Source organism: Pocillopora verrucosa, chromosome 6 (genome assembly GCF_036669915.1).
Source record: "Pocillopora verrucosa isolate sample1 chromosome 6, ASM3666991v2, whole genome shotgun sequence".
Classification (NCBI taxonomy): domain Eukaryota; kingdom Metazoa; phylum Cnidaria; class Anthozoa; order Scleractinia; family Pocilloporidae; genus Pocillopora; species Pocillopora verrucosa.
In genome coordinates this window covers 14271604-14295433 of record NC_089317.1, presented here as the reverse complement: position 1 = coordinate 14295433, position 23830 = coordinate 14271604, and the positions used below count along the sequence as shown (strand labels likewise).

The following is a 23830-nucleotide window of genomic DNA, read 5'->3' as shown; positions in this document are numbered from 1 at the left end:
TAGCATTGGGTGTACTGTGCTGTGCTGCTTTGCTGTTATCTGTTGCTAGCTCTTCTGTGGTTGGTCCACTGAACTCGTCTTACTTGAAAAAAGCGTGCAAGCTATTAGTTTTTCAATTAACAATTGATTAGTTAGCAGAGTGATGTTGATATATGTTACGCCAATAGTAAAATGGTAACACAAGAAAGCGTCATCTTCTCAGATTAATCCACATCGTAATATTGGATGTAGCTGGATTGTATTGTGGCTACAATGGATTTGTCTGAAAAGCAACACAGTAGCTTGCCTAGTCCAATGGCTGAGGCATCCTTCTTGTCTCGTCTCACTTACTGGTAATCATAATTTAATTATGAGATGTTAATAGACATGGTTGATTTTAGAATTAAGGTCCATATACGTCTACGGCTAAGCGTTTGAGTACGTTTGTACACAGTCATTCATTTTCATATTTACTCACGTTGAGAATAAGTTTATTTTTACCTAAGAACTGTTAGTTAAATGCATTTCAATTGACACATTTCAACTTGAGTAGTTGAAAAGTAAATTAATTATTTAGTACTGTGTGGTCAAGTCCACTTGCTACACATTCATGAGCCTATGCAGTGAAGTAACAGTTCATGAGGTATATGGCCTCTGAATCAATATCAACATGACTGCTGACTGAATTCGGATTGGCTCAACTATTTTTGAGCATGTCTCTGGTGATAATATTTATGGCTCTAGACCTCCTTTGGTCTGTATGCAGAACTTCACAGGAACGCAGGGAAATGCAAATAAGGAAGACTGGAAGTTTAAGATGGTAATTTCCATAATCAACTTGGAAAGGGTTTAGAGGTGATTAGCCCCATGCCTTATGCCCATGGCCCATGGCCCATGGCCCACACCTGACCCCCAGCCCCCAGCCCTTAATCACCAACCTTGCTGCCAAGCCCCAACCCCCATTCCACAACCTAATATTGATCCCCAGCACCAACCTGTAACCATTAACCTCTTTCCTCTTGTTTCCTAAAAGGAAGTTCCTTCCTTGCTAAGTTCATTTGGAGTTCAGAGCAGCTACAGGACCAAAGCAAAACTGGTCCTAGTATGTTTAATCATTATAGTTTACATCTTTTACTCGTTAATAATGAGAGATAGGAGGATAGAAGAGAACAGTGTGGACAATGGGAGAAAAACTGAAATTCTAAACTTCACTCTTCATCAATGCTATAAAAATGAATGTATTTATTTGTTTGCTTGTGTAGTTTGATTGTCTGGGTGAAGGAACCCAGGCTTATAACCCAGGCTTATTACTCCTCACTTGATGCTGATGATGATTTCTGCTTTAGGCTGTTGAAAGCTTGTCAGTAGTACTACCTGTAATAACATTTCTTCACAGGACTATCCTCATGAGGACTGTCAGACTGCATGATCAAATGCAATCCCTGGGTTCAAACCGTTTACTTTACATTTTTTACTTGTATGTTGCAGTATAGGGGCTGGCTTTAGATAACAGTATAGTGTCCACCAAGGAGTAAATTTCTTTTGACAAATCTTGTTCTTTATTTTGCAAGGTGGCTTAATGGACTTTTTAGTAAAGGATATGATAGGCGCTTGGAGCCTCATGACTTGTATCAAGTACTCAAGGAAGACTCTGCAGAAACATTGGTGGCAGATTTAGAGAGGTTGGTGGGAAAAATAAACAATGATATGTGACCTTTTAAAAAAAAAACAGTCAAGGTTAGAGAGGTGAAAAGCAGTAGTAGAAAAAGAAACATACAAGTGATTGATTTGATAAATTATAATTAACTTATAAACTCTATGTTAATGTTAGAGCTTGTAGATTATATCTGGACATGCAACACTAATAAATAATGCATAACCCCCCTGACTGGGAGACAGTTTCACTCTACTCTCATGATAAGTTATGTTGAATCAGGTTATCAAAATGGCTGTTATAGGTGGTGCCTAATCACAGTACCTTCTTGGTTTCTTACACCAAGGCAATTGCACTTTTTGTTTACAGTGGCCAAATTATTCAAGGTTTTTACTGCCCACTTTTTATTTATCAGACTTGTGACTTATATCCATTTTTAGGAAATGTTGATGTTAGTGGCTTTTTTCTTTTTTTTGTGTGGTCTCTATGATGTTACTCATTTTATTAATTTTTATAGTGAGTGGTCCAAAGAACTTGCAGCTGCAGCATTTTCATCCAGAAAACCAAGTTTGGGTAAAGCTGTAGCAAAGTTTGCTCTTATAGAGCTGGTATATGTTGGGATCTTTGGCTTCCTTAATGTAAGTTTCTTGACCTGTCACATCCAAAAACAACTTGGAAAATTAATTAAGTAATTAACTTTTTTAACATTTATGTCCTTACAATTGTTCAATGACAATAAAAATGGATGATTATATGCATGTATGGCCATTTGTATTGTAACAGTACAAAGCAAGAGTGTATCACTTTCCTTCAGTACACTACCATAATATTACTAAATATATTGGCTTTCCTCAATATTGATAATTGTCACAGTACTCTACATGAATTTTAGATAGACAAGATACCAATTACAGGAGAGAAAGTTTGGTTGTGACAGTTGAACCTTGATTATACAGACCTGGTTTAACTGAACTTGCCTCTCTGGTCCTTTTTTTTATGAATAATTGGCCATATTCAAGATTTGACATAACTTTTTTCCATCAAACAGAGCACTTGTAATGAAGCAACATTGAATGAAGTAATGTTGATGCTATCTTATTAATGGAGCTTCAAAGAATGATAGATTTAGTGATGTGCTTAGGTGTAGAAACTTGAAACAAACTGGTTTACATCATTATTTTAGGTTATAAACTTGTTAGTTAACTTTAATAATTTTTTGCAAATGTTGACTATGATGCACAGAAATTTAAATGGTACGTAGTCAGTTTTACTGTTGGCTCATTAATATCTTTGATTATCTGGACTATTTAGCGAAGTCCCCATGAGTGTGGATAATCAAGGTTCAACTGTAGGTTGAGAAAGCAGATTTTGGTATGCAAGTTTACTCATGCAATTGGAGAAAATAATTTTTTAAAATGTAGTCAGTTATCAAAAATTATATATCTTTCACTGTTTGCAGCAGATTTGATTTAAAAGAATGATTAAGTTGTAAGTTTCTCTCTCTTTTTTTTCTTTCATACAGGAAAGCATCAGGACTGTTCAGCCTATCTTCCTGTTTTATCTTGTGTCATATTTCAGTCCCAACCCAAGTGTAACAAAGTTGGAAGCTTATTTTTATGCTGTGGCTGTTACAGTAGCCTCCACACTGTCTGTTATTCTTCATCAACTGTACTTTTTTAATGGTCACAGAGCTGGAATGCATTTAAGAATAGCAACAACTGGATGTGTTTATAGAAAGGCAATTGCTTCACTATGCAAACATTACATAATTTATTGAACCTAACTTAATAGTGTTCATATTACATAAAATGTAACTTAAAGAAATCTTCAAAGAAGGTTGACTCTGACCACAAGCCTCCCAATCGTGGAATGTGGGTATTTATTCTTTCTTTCTTTGTTTTTTGGTTTTTTTGGTTCATAATCCATGCAATCATAGCCATATTTAGCTGGGAAACTTGTTTACTTGATGATAGTTGAATTGTATCCCATTTTTTCTCCCTCATCAATTTGATTACTTGATCTATATAATACATCTAAACAAATGGGCACTTGAAGTGAAAGGTAATACAAAGGTGAAATGAAGACTTTGGAAATTTTGACAGCAGCTATTTTGCTTTCTTGTTGAAAATTGTCCCTTTAATCAATTCTGTCAACACCTTTTTGATGAGAAAAGAAAAGGTACTATATATATATATATATATATATACACATATATATTTATATATAGTATTTTGTGCCAACCTTTCATGCTACCTATAATAAAAAAAAAATGATATTGTAAATGCAAGTGGTCACTTTCTTGATCTGCGCAACTGAATTTTACTTGTGTGCATTTTAGACTTTGAGACTGGGTCAAGGAGTCACAACTGGTCATGTAGTCAATCTCGTGTCCACTGACACACAGAGCTTTGATCGGGTAAGATGTAATTTGGTTAAGGTTAATTTCTGCAGGACTGTCATATTTTTGATCATTTTATTTATTTATAATATTGATAATGAAAATTTTTTTAAAGTTGTTATTTATTCATTAGTTCATCGTTTATTAATATCTGTTTTCCTGTGTTTTGATTCAGTTTGTTACCTATTTGCACTTTATCTGGATTACTCCTGTTCAAATGGTTGCCACAATGTACTTGCTGTGGATTCAGTTAGGAGTTTCTTGCTTTGTACCTCTGGCACTTATGCTCCTCTTAATAATTTATCAGTCACATCTTGGTAGAGTGTTTGCTATGTTGAGGTGAGACTTAACCATCTAGAGAGCTAAGTGTCAATTGTCAAGTTTTCATTGAACTCTAATTGTTTTTTAAAATTAATGTAAAAGTACCTTTAATATGTTTATTCTTTGACTTGTGATTCCAGTGGAGGGTTGCTGTTCGATACTTGCCAACCTAGTAGAGTGCGAACTATTTTTGGATGTAGACTGATCATTAACTTAGTCAGAATTAATATCATGATCTCACCCAGATATTCTAATAACTCAAATGGCTTACTGTAATTTGTGAAACAAAATGAAAGGAAATGAAAATCTGTAATTTGTGAAATGGAAATCTAGAAGGATAAATCAGTCAGTTCACCACGAGTGTGCATTGTAAATGCAAACCAGTGAAAGTGTGAAATGAAAATCTCTTTGGTGTACTTAGTGAAATCGTCACTTTGTTCATGAATGAATCAATGCATCAGCTATGTGAAAGAAGAATTGTGCCACTAAGCCAGAAATTCAGAAAACTACCTGGTGCTGTGGCTGTGCTGTTTATTTTAAAAGGTGTAATCAATGTACATAGCTAATCAAGAATTCAAATGCATGACATGATACTTTCCTGACTGGAATACACTTGGAAAATGTTGCAGCCAAAGGTGTATGCAGCATGTTTGTGAGTGAAATATCATGCATGGTGGGAAAATGAAACTGACCCAAGCTCTTTGATATTCTGGATTGATTTGCGTACCAGTTGTAATTTTTAACCCAGACATCGGTGACAAAGATTGGTGTGACTTTTGAACAAGTAGAAACCTAAGCTAACTTTACCTTGAGTGAACTCGGGTAAATTTTTCCTCACAAACACACCATCAAAGCAAGCATCCTCCTTATGCAAAATACAGATTTATATTATGCAAATTACAGATTTTTATTTCTCAAGTTACACATTTACAGGTGTTCATTTTGCAAATTTCAGATTTTCATTTCACGAATTACAGATTTTCATTTTGCAGATTACAGATTTTCATTTTGTTTCACAAATTACAGTAAGCCTCTTAAATATGAATAAATATAATAATGTTTTCATGGGAGATCTTCAAAGTAGCTCTAGAGAGCTATTCAAATTATTAAAATCGCTGCAAAATGTGTTAAATGAACCAAAGAAAAAGATTAAGATAAGGTAGCTTAACTGGAAGACAAGGTGTGAAAAATATTTGGTGAATGAAAAATTTTTTGAGATTTTAAGACTGATGAGCTACTGCATCAAGTTGCAGAAGCTAGTTAGTATAGATTGAAGGAATACAAATGGCCCATGCAATAGCTCTGACCTCAACCAAGAAGTATTTTGAACCTAATGAAAGGGCATATGCTGCAATTTCACCTTTTTTTCTGTATATCTAAGGATTGTTTATATGAACTACCATTTTCAGTTAAAACACTGGTTAATAAATGCATATCGAATGCAGTTGTAAACCATGTGCATAATGATACTTGACCAAAACAGCAAATACAAAAAAATTAGTGGAAGATAAATGTAAACTAATTGACATTTTGCATTGACATGCAAGTTACATTTGTTCTGTCTGTGTTGCCAAGAATATTTCAAATGGTACAAGTAGCTGTGTACTTAATATTCGGTACTAATTATAACAAATTAAATTATCATTATTATTTAAACTGTTTCCCTCTAGACTTAAGACAGCAAGGCTAAGTGATGAAAGATGCAATAGAATGAATGAAATATTATCTGGAGTAAGGGTTGTAAAGATTTCCACTTGGGAATTGTCATTCAGCAAAATAATCAATAACTTAAGAAGGTGAGTAAGGACTTTTCCAGTATCATCCCTGCATGAATAAATTCAAATGTTTAAGATTTTATTTTGTTCTGAAACTTAAATAAAAATACACATTAATACTTATATATTAGGTGTGCCTTGTTGCTCATTACCTATGAGTGATAAATCTGAATAACCCTGAACACTTACTCTCTCTTCAGTAGCTTTGTCATGTACATTTGCCTAAATTATCAAGATCACAATATCTGAGTGACTGACTTGTTTCCTTTCATATGATCTAGTTAGTGGTTACTTAATTGATATTGTGATTGATAAGCTGCTTGTCATTCCATTCTTGAAGTGTTAGCATTACGACTGTTATCATAAATGTTTAACTTAGTTATAATTGGGGTGCCTCATATGCTAAAACAAGTGCATTTTTTCCCTCCACTGAATTCCTTACAAGACGTAATGTCGGAGTAATACATTTTCATGAATTCAATTATATTGTTGTTATTTATTAATGCATCTTACTGTGTCAGACAAACACAATGGTATTGCAGTTTTTTTTCTTCCCATTATTTTTTACAGTCTAGAAATATCAAAGATTAGGAAAGCTATGTTTCTGCGAGCCCTCAACATGGCTGTGGATTTTGCCTCACAGAATATCATCAGCTGTGTAACTTTTGGTAGTTATGTGTTACTGGGAAATACATTGACTGCTGCCAAAGTTTTCAGCTCCATTGCATTTTTAAATGCTCTTCAGAGATCAGTGACCAGGCATTTCCCTCCAGCAGTTCAGAAGCTGAATGAGGCAAAAATAACAGTGAAGAGAATCCAGGTGAATATGTCTAGCTTGTTAAGTACAATTTATGGTACATTAGCTTTTTTGGCATTAAGGAAAATGGATTCATGGATCAACCTGAGTTAATCAAGACATGAAGCATGCAGAAGGTTTGGAGGGCATGAAAGATGCAATACAGGTGCCAAAATTGTTTCTCTGGATGAACATTAAGCTGATGCATCAGAACAAATTGGTCTAAATAACTTTTTCATGCACCAGTCGATAATGGGCCACAACTAGGTAATGGGTCACAGACAACTTTTATATAATTTGTTTTAACAAAGTAGAACAAATTACAATAATCAATCACTCCTGCTGACATCTAAGAATATGATTGTTTTTTCCACGTGGTATGGCAGTAAGGCTTAGCTTGTTACTTGTTGATGTGTGACCATACTCACTGTTTATATTGTTTTTGTTGTGTTTGCAAAATAGGTTTTATCATTACTAGATCACCATAATTTGTTTTCATCAAAAAAATGCTGTAGTTCATGCCGTTGTGTGGGACCTGAGAACAATGACCCATGACCTATGACCTGTGACCCATGACCTGTGACCTGTTATCTGCATTTTAGACCTGCTGTCAGTCAATTACTCTCAGCACAATTGGAGACAGTTTGTGTAAAGTTAGGGTATTCTTTGGAATCTCTAGGTTCTGGAGTATACATGTACTTCTTCCACTTAAAATATCTGTGAAGTTACTTGCCTTTTGATAATTTCCAGGCTGTCCCATGCCCACAAGTCATTCCAAGTGACACATTATATAAAAAGAGTTAAATTCTGTCAAGTTCGATTTGTTATGTTTGATGTTTTCTCTGAAGGAATTCTTGGAGCTGGATGAATTAAATTTTGAAAAAATACTGCAAAAGTCAAATAGGTCAGGAAAATCTTGTGTGGCTGTGCACAATGTGACATGCAACTGGAGTCAGGTTAGAGTTTTGAATTGATATTTTGTAAAATATGTTCATTTTCACTTCCATCAAGTGATGTATATTTACTTGACTTCATCCTAGGACAGGATTAATAGAGCCACTCTACAGGACATCAGCTTTAAAGTAGGAATGGTAATACTATCTGATTATCTGTCATTTCTGTTAATTTAGTTTCAGCATTGAACCAGTTTTGCCTGGTAACATCTTTTGATGTAAATAATTGGCTTTCAGATGAACAAATGGATTCCATGTTGCCAGGCATGGATTTTCATTAATGAACCCCAGGTGATGTTAACATGCAGTGAGAACAAAAAAGTAACACATGAGATGCAGGTGAGTGTGTCACTAATATTCTTATCATATTTCAGCTCCCTCTGTGATTTATTACAGAGGCATGGCAACATGGAATCTATTTGTTTTATTTGATGAAAAGGCAATGGTTAATGATAGGTGATCTTCACATTGAAGATTATTATGTTTTCATGTAAAAGCTTACTTGGTATTTCATTGGACATTTGTATAATAAAGGTTCTTACTCACGATCTATTTCGGGTCAAATGTACATGAAGTTATTATCAACTGTTGCCTCTTTATCATATAAAATAAATAGATTCCATGTTGCCATGTGTCTATACTAGGTCACAGAGGGAGGCAAAATGTGATAAAAATATTAGTGACACACTCACTTGGATCTCATGTGACACTGTAATCAAACTTCTCACCAAATGTTAAACATGTCAACATGTTATCTTCACATGTGAAAAGATCACTGTTGCTAAGATTAAATATAGTGACATTTTGTTCTACTTTAAAATGAAATATTAAAGTGAATTGATTTAGTATTTCCTTGGTGTTTATTTAATAAAAAGAATATTACACGGCAGCTTGGAGATACAATATTTCTCATCTGATGTTGAAACATATTTCTCTTCTTCTCTTTGCTCACCTGTGAAATATTCTTCAACACTCAAGGAGAAGTTTCTCCAAGCAGCCATGTAATATCCTCTATATATCAATCCCTGCATAATTCAGCTTGTATTAAATTATAATGAATGTTATATTTTTTATGGAAATAGGGAGACCTTTGCATGGTTGTTGGACCAGTTGGTTCTGGAAAGGTATTATGGCTAACTTCTGGTGTGCAATTAGCAGCACATAAAACAGGTCATAGTTGTAATGGCATGTCTTTATAATTTCCACGCTGTCCCATGCTCAAAAGTCATTCCGAGTGACACATGATATAAACAGTGTCATACTTAGTAGAGTTTAGTTAGTATAAAAGTACTGATCCTACCACTGCTTGAAACATAACAAACACAGCCCATTTTCAAATATTTTAGTGGAGATTAACCCTTTCATTACCAATATTCATTAATAATTCTTCATACTGTCTGCCATACAATTCTTATGATGTTAATTCAGAGAATTTGGTATTAGATCAACTATGTGTGATAATCCCCTAATTTATGTTTCTTTTTATTCTCATCACATGTCTGCTTGATGTTGTGTTGATATGGTTATATGGTTAGCAGAAATTTTGTCGTGGTCACTCATGGGAGTTAACCCTTTAACTCCCAAGATCTCATTGGTGATTCTCCTTACTGTCTGCCAAATGATTTTCATTATGTTAGTTTGGAGAATTTAGTATTGAATCAATAAGTAGTCCCACAATTGATATTTTTCTTTATTCTTATCACTTGTTTGCATGGTATTTTATTGATATAATAAGGAGAAATCCTGTCTTGGTCACTTGTGGGAATTAAAGGGTTAAAGGTTTAAGTTAAACAAATCAATTTTCATTTGGATGCTTTTATCTGGTCTAGTCAATATTTATGCCACCAACAGTTTTGACCCTTCTCTGGGAAATAACAAATCTTGTGTATCAGTATAAAATATCAGTATAAAATGTTTTAAAATTTCTTTGTTGGGAGCTATGTTACATGAATGATGTGTACTGCACAGTAAGTTAATCAAGTTGTTGATGTATTACTTCATAGTCTTCTTTGTTGATGATGCTGCTGGGTGAGTTATGCATTACTAAAGGAAACCTACAAATCAAAGGCAGAATTGGTTATGTCCCACAGCAAGCCTGGATTTTCTCTGGATCAGTGAGACAGAATATTGTATTTGGACAGACATTTGAGGCAGACAGATATGATAATGTTATCAAAGCATGTTCCTTAAAACAGGTAAAACTGTTGCCTTGATCTCTTTTGATTTCTTTGAACCTATGTTGCTGTGTTCTAGTTTATAATTAGTTGTTGTATAATTGTATAAGCATTTATTTTTCAAGCAATATACTCAGTTTTTGTTGAATTTCTACAAGATCTTTTTGCAGTTACAACTCCACTGACTCATTTCTATAACTTACATGCAGCTGGCTCTTTTATTAAAATATATTATGAATACACTTGATCTGTATTTGTATGTTTCAAGTTGCCATAAAGGGCGTGGCTCTAGTAATAATCATTCCACCACACTTTATCCAAAGAGATATGAGGCCATTCACATCCTCTGGAAGAGAACCTTCACCCTTAGACTACATTATGCTATGATGAAGTTTCTGCTGCACCCTCCTAAATACTTTTTTTTTCAATGCAGCTTTTCTCTTGGTTTACTTAACATAAATTTGTCATCTGATCTATCGTAACTAGCACTGAAGAAAGCAGACATTTTTTCTGTAGACTAAAATGTGTCCTGAATAAGTCACATAATGCCAATCAAGAACTTATTGTTGATGTCAACGTCTCTGTGAAGGATATGGAGTTACTTCCAGAGGGAGACTTGACTCTTATTGGTGAAAAAGGTGTGACGCTCAGTGGTGGACAAAAGGCACGAGTTTGTCTGGCAAGGTTGGTTTAATTACAGACTGTGGTAGTTTTTATGTAAATCGAGTTTTTTAACTAGCTACTAACTAACTACGGTGCAGAAGAGTAAGAGATAATTATTTAGAGGACAGGCCAAATGAACTAAGAGTGAGCTAAATGGCCCATAGTACTCACAAGATGCAGTGGAACAAACACTGAAGCGCTTTAAAACTAGGTCAGATTTTTAGTCGACTGAGACTATTTCTTTCCATACAAATCCTTATATTTCGAGCATTGCATAACGTAAACATAATCACATGTTTACGGTGACCCATAGTTCGAGTTTGGGTTACCTCTGGTAACGTGGCCGCCCACCTAAAACCACAGTGCGTAGTTCATAATCGGCTGCTGTCCTGGTTTTCGCAAATTTTTCTTCTTTGTCACGACTTTCTTGAGTCAAGATTGCCCTCTGGTACAGCTCGTAATTGGCCATCAAGCAAAAACGGAATTTATGTGGAAATGTTCGTAGTTTGTCATTTTCTTATTTTAGGTGTTATTTTCATTTATTACAGGGCTGTATATTTTAAAGCAGATATCTATCTTCTAGATGACCCACTTAGCGCTGTAGATGTCCGTGTAGGAAGGAAACTTTTTGATGAGTAAGTCAGACATAACATCCATGTTGGCGAAGGTTTTCTCGGTTTTTCTATCGCTACCAGAAACACTCTTTGTTGAGATTTTTCAACGAGATCACTTGGAGCCGGGATTTTATTCATTGAGCTGTACAGCGGAATGTATATCGAAAGAGAACCGAAAATTGGGAACTTTTTCAACACTTAGAGTATGATTACTTTGTACAGGTGCATCGATGGACTTCTGAGACAGTATCCAAGAGTCCTTGTCACTCATCAACTTCAATATCTTCGCAATGCGACAGAAATTTTATATCTTGAAAAAGTATGTAACTGATAGTAAGGCAATGTTTAGAAATTTGTCTATGAAGGCAAGTCTGTGTCAAACCATAAAAAAACTGATTAAAACTTAATTTTCGAACTACATAATACTTTAAACCAAGAATTAAAGCTACTGAAAAAAAATTAATAAACACTCTGGCCAAGTTTTCATTCTTTGCGGTTTTTAACTGAAGAGTTATTCGCTAAAATGTGTAACATAAATTTATAAGGCCCACTAAAGGACATATGGAATAGAATAAGAAATATGGTCAGTTTTGAGCTCTGTCACGAGATAGATGTTCGCGTGGGACTGGGAAAAAATTGTGATTCCCCATAAGGTATCGAACCTTCGGATTCCGCGCTCCGATATTCTACCAGTGAGCCGCAGAGACTCTATGGTGACTAAGGCCCATTACGAGCCAGTTCAGCAGGATTGTTAATAGTGTCATGTCTGAGGTTTGATTCGTCACGAGGAGCCAGAATTTTTTCTTTGTCCCACGCTCGTGACACGACGAAAAACATTTTTCTCTAATTCTTTACTTACTTCAAAACTTACCTTCCGTCTCATTCTATCAACAAAACATAACAATCGCCCATCAATCGCCCGAAATAAATTTTCTAAGGCAAAAATAAATGAAAACAGCTGTCTTTAGTGTTAGTTAGCATGGTTTGATGCATTATTTAGGAATACCTCGGGACACTACTAAGGATGGGATAACTCTCATGCATTAAGGTAAAATTTATATTTTGACGGACATGAACTGATTGTGTGGGTCCTCTGAATGGCTTTGGTTTGCAGGGGAAAATTCATAGTCAAGGAAGTTACACGGACCTTGCCAATGCTGGTGTAGATCTGGTTTCCCTGTTGAGGGTCCGCAATGATGATACGATGACGATAACGATGACGATAACGATGACAAAGATAGTGCCATTGACGAGGATTCAGAGCCAGTACAACCTTATCCAGTCCATGATGTTATTTTTAGAAGAGGGAGTGGGGCGAAAGGTGTGAATGCTTTCAACCGATGGAGTACTGCATCGTCAATTGATATAGAGGGAGACTTCGAGGCCATGGCTAACAAGGTATGCTCACCTAGAACAAAATTTTGGCTAGGTTGAAAAAGAAGGGGTACTACCTAATTGCAAATCACTTGGCTCTTCATGACATCGAAAATGTGTTTTAAAAAAAGCATTGCTTATAAGAATCCTTTTTCTACTGAAGTCCGACTTTTGAGTAACTTGTTTCTAATAATACGTGTCGAACTTGAACCAATATCAAAGACTAAGAGGATAAATCGCTTTAGCTTTATCAAAATATAATGATTTTCTCTTAAGGCTAAAGAGAAGCCGCTGGTTGACACTGAAGAACGACCAAGAGGAAGTATTGCATGGAGTTTGTACGTGAGATATTTCAGAGCAGGAGGAAATTATCTGTTGTTACTTCTGCTTCTGGTACTTTGTGTAGCTGCTCAGGTAACACTGCTATGTATGCTGAAATTTAACGAAGTGAGGTACGATTCGTAGAAAATTTAAAAAATCGGTTGAGCGTTCAGCGCGAAGGAGTCTTAAAATCAAGTGGTACAAACGAAGATTTTGTTACATCATGGAAAAATGTGGGGGTCGCAAAACCTCTCTTTACTCGAAGTAAACAAAACCCAAGAGGAAATTTTTATTGTACCCTCGAAAATTGCGGCCAGAATGGGAAGAAAACTTTCTACTATAGAATAATTAATATATAAGACTTACGGGACACTTCTTTTAAAGTTTATTAGCTCTATATCTGTTTTTAAGCGCAGTCTAGCCTTGTCTGCCACGAGTCTCCTAGATCTCAGAGGTAGAGCATCCGAACTGCTAATCGAAAGGTCGTTGGTTCGAGTCCTATTGGAAGTACATTTACCTAGTTAGGCGGCTAAGCCTGTCATGAGTCTCCTATGACTCAGCGGTAGGGCATCTGAAATACTAAGGAAGGTCGTCGGTTCGAGTCCTAGAGGAAGCACTCTGATTTTTTATTTTTTCTGAGTATGCTTATGTGATTCACTGCATGAATACATAATCTTTTACTTAAATCATCAGGCTTAACATTTACCATCTTCATTAACATCATCATTGCGCAAGAGCATCAAATTCGACATTTTTATTCTCGCAGTATACATGTAAAAAGGGTGTCACGGGTAGCTTGCCACGAGTCTCTTGAAGCTCAGTGGTAGAGCATCCGAGGTATTACTCGGAAGGTCTTTGGTTCGATGCCTATTGGGAGCACTCGGATTTTCTTTTTTCTCCGAGTATGGCTGTGTCTTTCAACAGAAAGACAGTTACGAAAAACTGTAATTGGAGCACCATGTAATTTCACTTGTATTACGTAGAAATAAGGCACGCCATTTAGTAATCAGAATCAAAAAATTTTTCCACTGATTCGACCGAGATCTTGCCTTTAATGCCCTAGTTAAATGATAGATTTCCGTTAATGAGAAATATTTAGTCATTCCTCTCTCTGTGTAGTCCCTAACAGTGTTTGCACGGAGTATTGTTTACCGTTCATTTTTTAACATTAAGTTTTGTATCACTCCTCAGGGTGTGTTCACCTTAAGTGACTGGTGGCTATCACAGTGGTAAGATGTCTTGGGTATTATCAATCATCTAGAACAGTTAACCCGGCAAACTTTACTCTTTGTGGAGAAAATTCAACCCAGAATGCCGTCACTGGCTGATAATTTTCAAATGAATAAAGGTGGTTAATTTCTATCAACTTTGGCCACTGTAAATAGTTTAAAAGCTGACATTTCGAGCGTTAGCCCTTCGTCAATCGCTCTGACGAAGGTCTAACGCTTGAAACGTCAGCCAATAATTTTCAAGTCAGCGGAGGGTGCAACTTTCAAATTTTTTTGTTAAAAATCCTTGGTTATCTTTACTGTAACCTAATTCGGAATCATCTTATTTAATGTTCTTCGAAAAAATCGTAAGTGTTTTTTATTTAGTCAGTGTAGCAAGTAATTGTAGTATACTTTTTTAGGTCGAATTCCCAAGGTCAAGAAATGTTCGCTTTCAAATTTGTTCAAGCGGCTATGCATGATCCCACGAGTGGAGAAGCGAACGTACACAAGACTTACATGATCATCTATGGAGGTCTGGTGACAACAACTCTCCTTCTGTCGTTCCTCCGAGTTCTGCTGTTCTTTCATGTAGCTGTAACGTCGTCTGTCAAGCTTCACAATGATATGTTTGATGCTGTTATTCGAGCACCGCTTTACTTCTTTGACACAAATCCAGCAGGTATGGTGAACATGGTGAACATTTCAAGCCAAACTTTGGATCTGATCTCTGTGTTCTAAGCCAGACAAATTGGCGAAATCGTTCTCCGTTAGTTTCCTCCTCTTCCATTTGGTGGTTGACGAAATTGTGGCAAAACTAGTTCTAAATACTGACTCGAAGTAATGAACTGAGTAGATTCGCAATGAGGCTGCGATGGTAAGGAGCTTTACACAATGAGACAGCACATGACTATGACTGGTTGACTAGGCAAAACCTGTCCAAGAGATCAGATGAACAAATAGCTTCGAAGTTACCGTGTGTCTGTTCAGTATGACGTCAAAAGGTGGTTAAACAAAAAAGTGGCACACGAGACGCAGCAGTGTATCATCAATGTTCTTACCACATTTTGCCGTGTTCTGTGATCTATACCTGTACAGACGGACGACAAAATGGAATTCAATTGTTTTAAATAGTTAGGGAGGAAAATGATGCGGAGGCTAATTGACCGGGGGGCTTACTGAGACTCGCTAGCCATTTGCAAGTGAACATGGCTGTGTCGTTGTGCGTTATTCTTCAGTTTTTTTGGTGCGCGTTGGGGACTCAGTCTTTTACCTGTATGCATAGAAAGGCTTGCATGCGCGTGGATGGGTATTGTGTCCGGTAATTGAGGCACGCTGGACGCTGCTAGGCTTTGGTTAACTTTGTCGTTCAAGGTAAGGTTTAACTGTTACTGAGGAAATGGTTTTCTTTTTGTTTTCAGGTCGGATTCTGAACCGGTTCTCCAGTGACACTGCACACATGGATACCCTTATTCCGGAGACATTTTTTGACTTTCTTCAGGTGTTTTGAGTTTTATTGCTTTTTCAGTTACTGCCATCCACCCATCGAGGATAAATGTAATTTAAATTCGCAGCCGAAATGTAGTTGTAACTATTATATTACGTATCCATTAACTTTGGAACAATCAAACCTGCTATACTGATTCTCAATTACCGAACACAATACTCACCCACGTGCAAGCAAGCCTCATTATGCTTAAATTACTCGAGTTAATCTGAATGTCAGTATCAAACATATCTTACTCGCTGATTTTGTTCTGCATTTAGCTTGGTCTGTTGGTTGGAGCGGTAGTGATCATGAATGTGATAACAATGCCCTTCATCTTGGTGGGAGTGGTCCCTCTTATACTTGTATTTTGTTGTCTGAGAAACTATTACCTGAAGACCACCAGAGAAATAAAACGCCTTGAAGGCACAGGTAACCCAATAAACGTTCCTTTTGTAAGTTTTTTTCATAGACTGCGGCTGTCGTGTTTTTTTGCTATGACACGAATGCATATTGTGTCTGGTATTGTCTGTGAGTGAATATTGTGCCTTATTGTTTTTCTTTTTTTTTTTTTTAAGGTGATTTGATATTATCAACGAGGTTGATAACGTAATTAAGACTTTTAAAGCTGACGTTTCGAGCGTTAGCCCTTCGTCAGAGCTCTCCCACCGACGCAACACCACAGTTTCTTTAAACATTACCGCCTTCATTCATTTTTTTTTAAGCCCGAAGCCCAGTGTTATCTCACTTGGTTACAACATTAGACGGCCTTACGCCCATCCGAAGTCACAGTTTGCAAGACGTTATGATTCACGGGTTCAATATTTGTCAGGATCGTCACACACAAACATGGTTTCTTTTTATTGCCACTTCGAGATGGTTGGCGTATCGTTTGGATTTCCTGTGTATGATATTTGTGTTTATGGCCTCATTTACACCACTTTTCATCGCTGAAAGAGGAGGTAAATTATACTATACAAATGTTTCTGAATGTTTAGTTTCAACGTTTGCGGGGTCTGGTACAAACTCATTCAAATTATCCCATTTATTATGGAAAACGAGGCAACTTGTGATGTTGTACCTTACGGACGTTTATGCGGATTAATTTGCTTTTGCTGGATATGAGATGTTTTACCATAAACAAAAGTAACGGAACATTTCTGTTAGATTTGTTAGTTAGCTCAGTTGTTCTCTGCAGTTGTAGTTTTTTTGTATCTTTTGTTGTTGTAGTTGATTTTGTTGTCGTTTTTACGTTTTAAACGCCCCTGGACAGTTTATATGATGGTATCATGAAAAGGGGCCTCTCAAGCCGGGCAAAATGTGACTGCGCTTTCACTGTGCGAGGACCACTAATTCACCCTCCGTTCAAACAACGATTACCCGTCCGATACACAATAATCGTTTATGCAACGCACTTAGAGAGTCTCATTGTACCATTGCCTTTTTTTTCTTCCTAGCAGAAATAGACGCAGGCTTGGTAGGGCTGTGCTTAACTTATGCTGTTTTGTTAACTGGCCAGTTTCAGTGGTGTGTCAGGCAAAGTGCAGAGGTCGAAAATCAGGCAAGTTAATAGTTAGACTGAAAATGTAAAAGTACACCAGGGCGCTCTTGCCTCTTAAGGTTCAAAAGGAGAAAATAGCAGTCACCTCACTATTAATTCATGAAGCCTTAAACTTCCCCTCTTATTTTTGAGGAGCACGTGGTGGAGGCATAACGTTTATCCTCTATTTTGATAACATTTAGATGACGTCAGTGGAGAGGATAATGGAGTTGTGTCGTCTAGAATCTGAGGGGAACTGGCACGGCAAAGTATCTGTCCCTGCTTCCTGGCCGCAGCTTGGTCTCATAACTGCTGAGAGTGTGTCATTTAAGTATCATCCTACTCTCCCACGGGTTTTGAAGAATGTGAACTTTTGTATTAGAGCACAGGAAAAGGCATGTAAAAGAGGATTCTCTAGAATACTTGGAGTGGGGTCGTGCTATCTCGGGAAAAGTGCTCAATTGCTTCTATAAAGTGCTACTCGACGCTCCACGCGATTCTTAACTTAACAATACCCATCAACCAACGAGAATGCTCTCGGTGTCGAAGTTAAATAACTTGTATAAATCAGTGTGCCTGCGCCGCAGACAAACTGCACGGATCACGATTGGCTGCACTGCAGGCTATGAATAAAGTAATTTAAAAAGGCAAATTCTCTACTGTATATTTAAGAGCGGAAATGATTTGTTTACATTTGTATGATAAGCTTAAATATCAATGTCATACTCGACTGCGCCTCGTGTACCATTTTTTCGTTCTTAGTTCATTTTGACGTCATCTGTGTTCTACCACTGAAGAAATCCACGGAAACATGGAATATATTTGTTAATTAGTTACATTTTGTAACATTTGATTGGACAGGTGGGTATTGTTGGCCGAACTGGTGCTGGTAAATCTTCACTGTTAGCAGCTCTTTTGAGGCTCGCTGATTCAAGTGGAACGATAAGGATCGACGGCATTGACATTGCAGATCTCGGTCTCCACGAGTTGAGGTCTAAATTGTCGGTTATTCCACAGGTATGTGGTGAATTATTATGAGCCTAGAACACCCCTGATATTTATTTATTGCGGTGATCTTATTGATGCCTGAAAACAGACGATTATGGTCATGTTAACTTGTGGAATTTAGGCGGATGATATATTGATTTTTCTGTCGGATAAACGTAGAAAAGTGTGTTAATCGTGGGATACATCATCCTCAAAGACATTTTTTGAACGGTCAACTGCCTGAAAAGAAGAAAGCTTTTCGCCTTCTACTTCAGCCGTACACTAGCTGTGAAATTAGATGGAGATATCTTTTCAGAGGAGAAGGATGAACTGTGTCGTGGAACTTGTAGCTGACGAAATTACAAATTACAAATCGTAATCATATGTCGACGGAAAGACCCTAAATCTTTGTTTCCAAGTAGGCGGACATTATTTCTAGGCTGAGACAACTTAACATCTTCCATCAGGTTTGTCGCCACTTACGTGTGTAAGCGCAAATATTACACGAGCCTATCAGCATGGAACAGCCTTGGTTGCGATTTATTATATTTATATATATATATTTTTTTTACCGGTTTGTTATACCTTTTCTATCTGCGCTTTCTACGACGACATTTTATCCACTGGGTAACGATATGTTGGTTGGCCATTTTATCGATAGATGAGTTCATTCTTTGTTCGAAGAACTGAGGCATGGTTGTCATTACATTTGTTGAAAGTTTAGGCGTCGTTGTAGGTAGTTTATATTTTGGTTTTTTTGTTCGAGTGTTGATAATGATGTTCATAAAACATGTGATATCAAAAGAAGCAACTGGAAGGTGCATCGCGAATAAATTAGTGGAGGAGAATTCCAACCATAATACGGTGTTATAGTTTGAATTCTCCTCCGCTAATTTATTTTTACACTTTTTTCTGATCATTTATATAATATCTTCAGGACCCTGTGCTTTTCAGTGGAACACTCAGGAAAAATTTGGACCCATTTGATGAGTACAGTGAGATGGATTTATGGCGTGCACTGCATGAGGTGAGACGCTGAACGGTACATCATAACCGGCAACAATCGCCACCTTTTGCTCTTATTCCAAGTTATATCTGTTTTAAACTTGTATAAACAAAAATATTTTAGAAGTGCTACAGTAGGTGGTGCAAGTTCAGAATCACTTGTGATGCGCCTGGGGATCGCTCGTTGTGATGAACATAGACGACACATCATGCATGTTTTTCTCCTTAATTGGTCTTAACTTTATTGACAAACTCCTTTGAACTTAGAAGCACGTAAGTCCTAGGAACTCTGCTGTCAGCCAGTTCTGTCGGCTGCTGCTGCTTGACACACCTTCTGTCTGTCTTCCGTCTCTGGCACCCATTTTTAAATCGTCTAACTGACTGACTTTGACTTCTCCACGCTGACTGCCTTGTGTGCCTCAACACTCTGAAAACTGTGGCTTTCAGGTGTTCGAATCAATCAACATCCTCCTTTCTCTTCCCCCTTTTTGTGCTGTTATTTTAATAAATTATTCGTGGAAGTTTTCCTTTTTCTCTTCATTACCTTTCATCTCTTTCCTTTTCTTGTTCATGTGTCAGCTTATTGGTGTATATATGAAATCAGCATCGTTCCACAACAATTCTAATACCTTCCCATATCACCTTTTTGTGGCACTTTTCTCATCAATATTTTCCCCAATTTCGGTACTCTTTTTATTTTTCTACACAACGATTTCCTAGACTTTGTGGCCTTTTTGTGTAACAGAACTTGATTGTTATTTTCCGCGTTATATAATTACAGGTTCAACTAAGTGATATGATATGCAGCTTGACTAATGGCTTGGACGGTTTGTTAACCGAGTCAGGATCTAACCTAAGTGTTGGCCAGCGTCAGTTGATATGTCTTGCACGTGCTATTCTCAAAGGTAACAAGATCCTTATCATGGATGAAGCCACTGCTAACGTTGATCACAGGTACGCTTCTTGTCCTGCACTTGACGCCACACTTAATCGACAAACTTTATTTAGAAAGGCGAGAGTATTTTATGTCTAGAAATACTTTTGAGATCGTAGTTGCTGCACTGAATGCCTTTTCGCCGAATGTCGTCCCGGTGCCACTCTTTCAAATTTGGCAGAAATATATCACTCATTTTGGACTGATAATTGCCCCAAAAATTCTGATTATTAACTAACTGTTTGGCTGCGGTAATCTGATACAGTCATGAAAGGAGTTACTTATGAAAAAGAATGGTCTGACCATCTCAGTCAATGTCTATAACAATATCTCGGAGAATGGTAATCATGGAAACTGCATTCAATTAATTTGCCGTAAAGCTATAGAAGGTTTGTTTCTTTTAGCGATCGTCAAGTTAACTTTCATTGACACTAACTATTTCTCTAAGTTAAGAGTTGTTGGGCTTCCTTAGGAAGTTTTTAGGTAAGATATTCTATCTGCCCCTTTTTCCTTACAGTGTAAACAAGAAATATACTCAGAGTCCTCCTTTCTTTTCTTCATTAAGATTTCTTTGAAGGTTTCGTTATTTTAAGGCTTTCTAATTGCGTGATAGGGATATGAACAATTTATTTTTTGACTCTGAATATATGAAAATCATATATATGAACTGCGGATTACGAAATATGAATGAAAGCGATCTTAACAGTAATGAACACTACCTAAGCAAAAAGCAGTGTTACTACTGTAATCAAAGTCATTTATTCATCACTTCACGGGTTTATTAGGAACCGAAATAATGATCAGCTCCCATTTGTCTTGTTAGCTCAGTTGTTAGAGCACTGCACCAGTATCGCAGAGGTCTAGAGTTTCTAAATTTTTTCAGCCTTTATTTTCACTCCTGCTTAAGTAGTGTTCATTATTGCGAAGATCGCTTTCATTCAATTTATTTTCTATAACTTAAATCGCGTTTGATTTATTTAGGACTGACTCCTTGATTCAAGAAACGATCAAGAGAAGGTTCAGTAATTGCACTGTTCTTACAATCGCCCACCGACTAAAAACTATCATGGACTGTCATCGAGTTATGGTAAACTGATAATCTGCGTGATTACTATAATTACGGGCTTATATCGAATATTTTTAATTATGTTTAAATTATCTTTGAAAAACCACAATTTTTTATTGGTTACCTAGTTTCTTACCTATTATGTCAGAAACCCGCAATGAGAAAGTTCGACGCGAGGTTCTTCTTTGCGCATTTTTATGCGTTAACATACAAAATTTAAAATCCGGCTAAACTTCTATCAACATAAAAACTCTCTTTTTATTCCTAATAGTTTATGGAAGAGTGTTATACAAAGAACTTTTCTTTAAAAATGGTTCTCCGGATTGCCATAGTTCTTATTGTCAATACCTAATGTACTTTGCACTCCTTCTATTATAACACAAATCATCACGTTTAGTAGTTAAAAGTAGAACAAAAACAGCAAGTGACAAATTTGTCTGGCCAGGGTTATGTTGACATGAATGGCTGTTCTGTCTTATATTTACATATAATTTTGTATGATTAAATCGCACCATGAATATTTAGTAATTGCCAATCTAATGGGCCATTTTTTTTTCAATTGTGGGGGTAGGGAGAGGGAGGAAGGGAACATAGTCCAGCTGGAGGCCTTAGGATTAGATGAGGATAATTTAAAGGGAGCTTATATCAGAGACGAGAGTAGTTATGAAAACGAAACGATTATGACGTTTACTTCATTTTTTATGGTTAATAAGGTCCTGGACAGTGGGCGGCTAAAGGAATTTGACGAGCCTCACTTGCTTCTGCAAAACAGATGGGGTCATTTTTATCGCCTTGTGCAGCAGACAGGATCCCTCACATCTGCTCACTTAGCGCAGGCTGCCAGACAAGCCTTTCTACGCCGGCATCAGCCACAGGCTTCCTATGCAGTTCCAGATTCCTCGAGAAGTTATCTGTCTTCATACATTCCCATAACTGGCTTTACTGATTTACAACTTGAATCTTGTGTTTAAATTTATTTATTATTATGTTAAAAACCTAATTTAGAACATGTGCAATGTTAAAGATTCAATACTTTTGGGAAGTAAACTATTTATTAATGTCCTCGATTTGTCCAGGAAATCGTGGGAACGCAATTACCCATCGTTACGTATGAAAGTATTCACAATTACTTCTGCCTTAGACGAGTGTAATTTGAAAGCCTATCAAAACATCTAGTGGCCATAAATAACAAAATGCAGGCGCTTTGAATACGATTTCTTTGTGTATCAATATTCTTAATAGAATTATTTTTTCGTGTTAGCTTGTGCGTCCTCGGTTTAGTATGGAAAACTGATATTGCTCTCCATTACTTTCTTGGTATTCCTCATTGAGTAATCTTGAACGCTAAGGATGTTAAGTATATAATTAATTCCATTCGTGCGCGCTGGATATGAGATGGAAGGTGCTGTAAGTGGCCATAACTATCTCGGTCCACCAACCGTGGACAGAATAATTGTTTTGTGAAAAAAACCAAACAGAATATGGTAAAATGCGCTTCAAAACTTTGCAAACAAATAGTACAACAGCTGTGATAAAATGGTCTGTACAAGAATAAAATCTCATAGAAATGAAAACATACCTTGAATATGAGTTGCGAGAAGATAGCTGATATACCTATGATACAAGCGCTGTCACTGTTGTATATTTTCACTCCTTTTGACAACATTCTCGATTGAAGAGTTCGCGTATTGGAATCAAAGAGTGCATTCTAAATTTGCAGGGCAGAAACTGGATATCTCTATGAAGTATATTTCTCAGAAGAATATGTATTGTGTACATTACGATGGTTAATTAATGGTTCGAGATTTTTTCCGTTAACAACGTGGATTACTTAGGATATTCGTAGAGTTTGTTTATGGATGGGTTTTATAAAGTGTTATTGAAATTTGGAGAGTATATGTTTGTTTGTTTTGATGTGATATTTATAATATTATATCGCGGTAGTCAAGGGAGGAAGTCTTACAAGTCTTACAACCTCAATTACAGAGAATGAACAGACAACTCTCCCACGTTCCCTTATGAGCCACACTTGTTTAGAATGGGTCAGGGACTCTGGAGCTTAGTTATGACGTCACAAGTGGCTTGTGTCCTTAAGACAGAGAAATATGGAACTTAATGTAAATTGCAAGTTGTTAGAGTAACAGTGAAACATCTGATTTACCTAAGTAGGTCATTACACGTTTTAAACGACATACTACTCGAAAAGTACTTGTTTTTGAGGCGGAACTCCGAGAGAAAAATTTCGAAAATCCATCGCCGAATAACTAATACATGATGTAAATATGACAAACATGTAGTGGGGGATGGTTCGACGAAGGGCATGGAGCACTTCATATGGACAGAAAATTGCGTTACAGCAGAAAAATTGTTTCCTTATTAGAGTCAAAAGTGCTATATTTTCGATGTAAGCGTCCGCTTGACAGAGGTGTCCGTTACATGTAGATTCGTTGTAACACTTACTATCAGTCCTCGATGTAGAATTCAACAGCGGCTGAGAGTTGGTACGCTTATGAGGAAATACTGAGTATACACCCTGGGGTACACTATCCCGCTAGGGAAATAGCGGGAAATACGTAAACTAA

General features: G+C 36.7%; 1 protein-coding gene across 1 annotated transcript; it reads left to right on the top strand.

Annotated features, from left to right (window-relative positions):
* Positions 1-52: 52 nt before the first annotated feature.
* On the top strand, positions 53-23137 carry LOC131777745 (ATP-binding cassette sub-family C member 4). Its single transcript, XM_059094072.2, is given in 30 exon segments — positions 53-332; positions 1551-1661; positions 2151-2271; positions 3156-3371; positions 3972-4049; positions 4207-4370; positions 6023-6148; positions 6698-6947; positions 7772-7879; positions 7964-8014; positions 8959-9000; positions 9880-10071; positions 10640-10734; positions 11262-11348; positions 11550-11646; positions 12442-12531; positions 12534-12725; positions 12978-13115; positions 14214-14251; positions 14653-14912; positions 15652-15731; positions 15998-16148; positions 16442-16678; positions 17177-17277; positions 17460-17651; positions 18118-18273; positions 19181-19270; positions 20030-20202; positions 21164-21269; positions 21962-23137. Coding segments are annotated over 30 exon segments (4080 nt in total). The 5' UTR covers positions 53-252; the 3' UTR covers positions 22220-23137.
* Positions 23138-23830: the final 693 nt, after the last annotated feature.